Source organism: Quercus lobata, chromosome 7 (genome assembly GCF_001633185.2).
Source record: "Quercus lobata isolate SW786 chromosome 7, ValleyOak3.0 Primary Assembly, whole genome shotgun sequence".
In the NCBI taxonomy this organism is placed as follows: Eukaryota; Viridiplantae; Streptophyta; class Magnoliopsida; order Fagales; family Fagaceae; genus Quercus; species Quercus lobata.
This window is the reverse complement of record NC_044910.1, coordinates 39697371-39704794: the sequence shown is the minus strand read 5'-3', so window position 1 is coordinate 39704794 and position 7424 is coordinate 39697371. Positions and strand designations below refer to the sequence as shown.

Sequence of the window (7424 nt, the reverse complement as noted above, 5' to 3'; positions counted from 1 at the left end):
AAAAGATTTTTATTTGTTTAAAATTATTGTGTCAATAATCAATTTTTGTTTAAATTTTTTTTTAACTTAATAATTTTAAATAAGTAAAAATCTTTTAATAAAATTGTAAATCATGTCATTTATTCATCATGAAAACCTTAAAATTTCTCATTTGATCATGTTAAAAAAAAAAAAAAAATCTATAAATCCTAAAAGAGAAAAGATTTTTTTACCTGAAAAAAAAGATAGCAGTAATAATTTCAAGTATTTTCTGGTCCTCCAAGTTCCACGTAGCCACTGACACCCTTAAAACCCGGCAAAATTTTATTGAACAACAGCGCACGCAATGAACAAAATACACGTGTACATTAAAGAAAGGAACCGCGTGTCTCTTAAGAACACAACACACCGACCGACTCTCTCCCCCCCCCCCCCTTCACTCCACTGATTGTCATTTTTGTCCCAAAACCCACAAAAGACTACGTGTTAAGAACCGCACGTGCTTGCTTCTCCTACGTGGGCAAAATCGAAAACGTGGCGTTCACAGATACATGGGTGCGAGTAAGCAAAGATGTCCGAATAGTGAACTGGCACGACACTTGGCATCCCGACACAATCTGTGGGCTTTAGCCTAGCTTAACCAGTCCACTCCCAATACACACAAAAAACAACATTAAAACAATAAAAACTTTATTAAAACGCAAAAACGGAAAAAACACACGCACACACTCTCTCTCTATACTATACCTATAGCCGAAGTAAAATACTCCCTACCTTGTACTTTTTGTTTTTGTGTTTTTTTTTTTTTTTTTTTTTCTTTGTTTCATGGCTATGGGTTCTGCTTCTGGTTGTGTTTGGAGGAGCCCTTTGTCTTTCTCGTGTTCTAGTGCTTCTTCTACGACGTCGTCTTCGTCCAACGATGACGTGGCGGATCGGATGGTGAAGATTGAGCTTGAGGCGGCGGAGGCTTTAGCTGATTTGGCGCATTTGGCGGTGAGTCTAGAGAGTAGTGGCGGTACTGGCTGTGACTCACCTGGTGAATGGGGAAGCAAAGGAAAACGAGCCAAGAAGCGAGTCAAGAGCGAGTCTCCCCCGGCTGACTCGGCGTTGAATAACTCGAACCCCCCGCTAGTACTGGACTCGGTTCCTACCTCTTCGGATCTCGCTGAGGTTACTTTCTTACACTTGTCTACCACAACTACTAACTCTCATTTCGTTTTTCCTCGTTACTGCTTCTGTTTTTGTGTTTTTTTTTTGGTTTATTACTATAATTGTTGAATTTTATGTTTCTGAACTTTATTAAAGTGAAAACAGTGTTGGTCCAAAATTAGCAAATTTATTGAACAGTTATTTGATTCTTAATTCAGAAATAGTAATGCCTCAGATTTATATTTGTATTTGTGTTTGATTCAACAATATCATGTATAATTCTAGAATATGCAATTCTATGCTTGTATTGTGAACATACACACATAAGGGTTATCATAATTCAAGGATTAATGTATGGTTGCTTCTTCTCTCAATTAAACTCTGCAGCTTAAGAGTTAAGAATAGTGCCCTTATTTTAGTGTACTATTATACGTACTCTTTAAGTTTTTACCAGGACCTGTTCGATACAATTTGATGCCTAAGGCGATAATTTTAAGTGAACTTTTTCTTATATCGAATAATTAAAGAAATAATATTTTTAACTTCATATATTATTTTTTTTTATTTAAAATTTATTTTTCTACTAATCAAATCAAATTAATACTACAAATTCTCACATCAATTGTATACAAAGCATAAGCTATATGTGGGTTTTAGTTAACTCAACCAGTAAAGTCTCTGATGGTTGAATGAGAGATCTAGGGTTCAATCCTTACTTACATGAAAAACCAATTAGTGTTATGCTTTGATGATAAAGAGCTATCATTGAAAGCGGACACCATAGGTTGAAATTCTCTTAAGAAAAAAGCATAAACTATATAAAGAATAAAATAAAATTACTTACCTTAAATATGAATTTTGCTAATAAGTTTAGGGGTAAAAGGAAAAAAAGAGTGGGCTTGATGGTGACTAGTTCTCAAGAGATACTAGAATGAAAGAGGAAAAAAAAGGTTTTATTTAATTTTTTAGTTAGACACTAACACTTTTTCAAGGAAAAAAAGAAGAAGATAGGAAATGTATTTTATTTTAAGCCAGCTAAATATAAAAGAAAGATATTATGACTAGAATTATGGGGCCTTTGTACACTTGGGGGATTAAGGTGATTGCCTAAATGACCTATATGGTAGAGGTGGCCCTGGATGGTCTTACCCTCTCTTTAGGTTGGGAGGGCTTATTTTCATTGGTTTATTGGTCTTAAAAAATACACAGGGCAAAAGTACAGCTGTATCTAGAAAAAGTAAAGTTTTAAAAAGTTGTATAGAAGCTAAAATAAGTTGGCAAAAAGCTTTGCCAAAAGAGCCGAGACGTGGAGATTTTGAGAATGTAATAGAATAATACATCTTTAATGTGACAAACAGCTGAAAAAGGAATGGAATTGAAACTGTGGTGATTTTGAGTTTGAATTTCTCTGTAATGGACGTAAAGAGACAACACACCTTCAATGGACCAAATTGCATGTAACATATAGAGGCGTTTTAGATCAAATCCAATAGATATCAGAGCTGAAAAGACATGCAAACTTAGTATTTAAGATTTCTTCTGAAAATTTGCAGAATACTGAGCTTATGATGTGGAATATAGAATGTGGAAGCAGTCCTGTGTGTTGAGTGCATCAATCAAAAGATTCAAAACACAACTTTCAATTTCTCCTTCACTTCTCACTTTGTTATATCATTTAGGTTCCTAAATTAATATGTCTATATTTGGTTAGCCAACCTAGTGACATCTGGATTGAAGCAACTATGGCCCTGTCACCAAGTCGCACTATTTTGTGCAGGACTTGAGAAATATTTTTGTTTATAGCAGGATCAAACAGTAGCAAGTCTGCAGCAATGTGAAAAGATATGCACTAGTGTATTTAAAGAACCAGAAAAAGAGGAGCAGGACCCAAGCAAGACAGATTCAAAGGATGAGCAGGATTCAGAATTGCCTAAACCAACTCCCAACTGTACGATGAGTTATGCATCATTTGGTTTCCGTAAATCAAGACGAAATTTAACTGAGGTACTGAAAAGTTTTCAAATATCATTCTCTGCAATTCTGTTATGTTACTGACTGCTCGTCTAATTGAACCTTTCCTGTTTAGGCTGAAAAGGAAGAACGGAGAATTCGTAGGGTGTTAGCAAACAGAGAATCAGCCAGGCAGACCATTCGCCGTAGGCAGGTAAGCATTTAGTCATAGAGAATACTGACCTTTCTGGCTACCAGCCTCATCCTTATTATAAGTCAAGAACACTCCGTTCAGTATTGCTGCTTGCAAGTGACCAAATAGTACTAGGGGCATTGAGAAACATTTGGTAATGGGAAAATTTGTTATAATTATACTCCTAGCAGACCCTCTTGCTGGGCATTCACTTATTGAACACGTCTGTTTGATGTTTTCTTTTTGCATTAAGTCTTACCCTTTTTTTACGTATGTAACATGGACACATGCATGGGATACCTTCTCCTTTCCGTGGGGTGAAAACTTAAAAAAAAAAGAAAAGAAAAGAAGCAGAAAGCATTTATTGTGATGTAGAAGCATTTATTGAGATGTAGAAGTTCCATGAGAATTCTTCCTAATCTGTCTCACAATTTGCTTGGATTTTTCTGTTGAGCCTAAAGTAACTAGAAGTCTGAAAAGATAATTAAATTTTTTGATGATTTAGCTGTTATTCTGCATCTTAAATCTTGGGATTAGACGAATCTGATGCCTAGATATGCACCTGCATCAAATATGCTCACTCTAGCCAATATAAAAATGGGCTTTCTTAAGTTTTTCTTTTTAGCAACATATGTATCATTGATCTGTCCTGGAATAACTTTTTTTTTTTGATAAGTAATAAGTTTTATTGATATCAAAAAGGAACACCCTAGAACACAGGGAGTGTACAATAAAAATTTCTTGTTATAATGTCAATAAAAATTTATGGCCTCTCTAATTTTGTCAGCCACAAAGATAAGTACATGATTTTGATGTCTTCTTGAGTGCTTAAAGTAGGAAGCAAGAAATAGTTTTCTTTGTTGTCAAGTCAAACATGCTAGCCATAATGTAGAAGTATAACGTGTCACCACCATTGATATATAAAATATTATCAATTGATTTTTTTTATTTGTCTCCATTTTACTTATCAAGATAATTTATCTATGATTCTAAAAAAAATAATTATCTATAAATGAAATATAGTGTTTGTTCCACAACAAGAGGAAATAAATTATTTGCCTTTCTTAGCATAAGTTTTTTAGTAATATATGTGAAGGCACTACAAAGTGTCCATTTTGGTTTTTTCCACTTAAATAAGCATTGTCTGTGGAGATAGCTAAATGAATCACTAGTCTTGAGAACTACATATTACAGATTCTGATGCATTCACAACATTTATTTTATTTTTAAAATTATTTTACTTTGATCACCAATAATGAGTTCTTTCATTTCTATAGTGCATGATATGGATCCTCTACATTATGCTTTCATGTTATGATGTTTATGAGGATCATTTTTATTTTTTTGAAATAATTAGTTATGAGGATCATCTTCTTCTTTTTTCCCCTGGTGTCCAGGCTCTTTGTGAGGAGTTGGCCAGAAAAGCTGCTGACCTACAATGGGAGAATGAAAATTTGAAGCGGGTAGGGAATAGTACCCCTAAATTATCAATAATCTTCTTATAAAACTTCCTTTTACTCTCTCCCTCACTCTCTCTCTCATGGACAATGGCATGTGGCATGGAAGTAATATAAAAAGTATTTTTGTAGTATGTATATTAGTTCTCATCTTTTTTTTTTTTCCTTGAACTTTCTTAAACTACGTCCCATTAATTTGTTCACATTTTGTGACATTTCTAATGAGAAGGAAAAGGAGCTGGCTTTGAAAAAGTATCAGTCCTTGGAGACCACAAATAAACTCTTAAAGGAGCAAGTAAGTTACAGTTAATTTATTAGATATGTTTGACTTTGGAAGAATTACCACATATTTTGACATGCTTCCTGATTTTGCAGATGGTAAAGGCAATAAAGGTTGAGGTTGAGGAAACTCCACCTGAGCATAAGTCAGTTGATGTTGCAACCTCTACGTCTTCATCTACAAATTGCCCTTTGTTCTTGTTTGACCGTCCTCCACTTATGCCTGTTTTCTGGCCTTCCATCATTCCATCTCAAAATCCTGTTCCATCATTACATGGGAGACAAAGTGCTACTGTCATTCCGTCAAACATTGACATGCCAGGTACTTGCAGGCCTGATATTTCTCTAGAACAGGATAACCACATAGCTGTCAATGGGCCTAGAACCCCGTTTTATGTATTGCCATATCCTTGGTTCTTCCCTCTTCCTGATCATGGGAATGGACTCCAACCTCATCCCTCCATTGGCATGGAAAATAAACAGGAAGAAACTTCTCATAATAACCAATATAGTGCTAGTTCATCTTCAAATACTGTAGTTCATGTAGAGAACCACCATTGCTCTCTGCCCATTAAAGTAAAGACAGAAGCTACTGCTTCAACAGAAGCCAGACCTACTAATGACCTAAACAAGACCTCAGTTGGGTGCCCTTCAGATGGAGGTGGTCAGCATACAGTAGTCCACTCTAATGAGATGCTCTTTACACCTGCACCACAAGATTGTGTACAACCTGCATCTACTGTAAACCACGAGAACAGGCTCCAATCAGATTACACTTTGAGTGAAAAACCTTCAAAATCTTGTCATATTGTTACTGCTTTGCCAGAAAAGAATCAAGAATTGGCCATTTACTCAAATAAGAAGCTAACGGATGCGGTTGCTGCAGCAGAAGCGAGAAAGAGGAGGAAGGAACTGACAAAGCTTAAGAATCTCAATGGCCGTCAATGTCGAATGCATTGTTGAGTTTTATAGCCAAGATTTGGCTGACGAGTTCAAAAGAAAAGCTTTTTGTCCCCTAGTTTTTGTGTGGGTTTAATGCTTAGTTCTTAACAAATCCTTGGAAATTTTGCCAAGCTCAGAATACTTAATCATAACCATAAAAGGCCCTTGAAGGAACAGAGGCAGGCAGGCTTGTAATCTGATGTACACTGCTCAAGGTTAAAAACTTTTTCTTATTCTTCTAGGTTAGGTTAACATGACAAATCTTCAAGGAAGGGATAAGAGTGATTCTTCAAGAGAAAGTATTATTTCCGAGTGGTTTATCCTAGGAAATTTTGTTGAGTAAATGAGTACTGAGTTGATGGAACAATTCTTCAGGGCTTTAAGTTAGAAAAGGGCAGCAAACGAGAATCACAGGGTGCTGACGTATTGTAACCATACATCATGAGTCATGACTTGTACTTTTGCAGCAAGAGAAGAGTTCATCAGTGAGGTTTAGCTAATGGTATTGAACTGCTTATTTTGGTTTATTTATACTCTTTTAAGAGTCGGTTGACCCCAAAATTTCGAGACTAAGACTGTTGTTGTAATCTTTACTGTTTCCGGAGTCACTGTTGTATCTGCAGGATTCTTAGTTGTATTGCTTAACAAGTAGGCACTATCTTTAAATATATCATTTAACCTTATATTCAATGCTTTTTCTTGGTTGTATTTGTGGCACCAACAGGGATGTAGGTCAAAGTTTGTTGATTTGAACTGCTTGGATAAAAATACGAGACTAATCCTTCTATACATGTAGCTTTGAGTTGTCTAAGCCTTCTATACTTATAGCCATGGTTGTCAAAATCGCGATCTAGATCGTAAGATCGTACAGTTTTATGATCTCACCTTATTAAAACATTTAGAATCGCACGAGGATCGTAAATATTATAGGATCGTATGTAGAATTGTATAGGATCATAGGAGATCCTACTGATCCTACCAAAACGTAAAAATCAAATTTTTTTTTTTAGTTGTAATTTGTAATCTCAAGACTAAGACATTGTACTTCATAAATGTATCAACTAAATGGTGGGACTTATATGGAGATGACTTTCTTGAATTGAAAATTTTTGCTATAAGAATATTGAGCTTAACATATAGCTCTTTAGGTTGTGAAAGTAATTGGAGTACATTTGGAATAGTAAGACCAAATGACTTTGGTATATTATCCCTTAGTTGAGAATTGTCTATTAAAATTAGTGCAACTTTAAGTATACTCAAAAAGGAGAAAATTGTCTAAACCAAAAAAAAAAAAAAAAAAAAAATGTATGAATTGTTATTCGTTATGTAAAATTTGAAGATAAAAAGAGAAAACCATCAAGTGCAAAAGAAGAAATTGGTTTGAAGAACTTGTATTCGAATGATGAGTGGTGAGCAAAGGGTGTTGACTAGAAGATGATGGTACATATTTTGATGAAGATAATGAAGTAACAATT

The 7424-nt window shown here is 35.0% G+C and overlaps 1 protein-coding gene across 2 annotated transcripts; it reads left to right on the top strand.

Moving 5' to 3' along the window:
• The first annotated feature begins 668 nt into the window (after positions 1-668).
• LOC115952981 lies at positions 669-6640 on the top strand. Of its 2 annotated transcripts, none has more exons than XM_031070378.1 (6): positions 669-1149; positions 2935-3132; positions 3215-3292; positions 4669-4734; positions 4958-5023; positions 5104-6640. In XM_031070378.1, the coding sequence occupies exons 1-6, from the start codon at positions 805-807 to the stop codon at positions 5968-5970; spliced, it is 1620 nt and encodes a 539-aa protein (XP_030926238.1). In that variant the 5' UTR covers positions 669-804; the 3' UTR covers positions 5971-6640. The 2 variants fall into 2 exon arrangements, with proteins under 2 accessions (XP_030926238.1, XP_030926237.1); XM_031070377.1 differs by having other exon boundaries at positions 2932-3132.
• Positions 6641-7424: the final 784 nt, after the last annotated feature.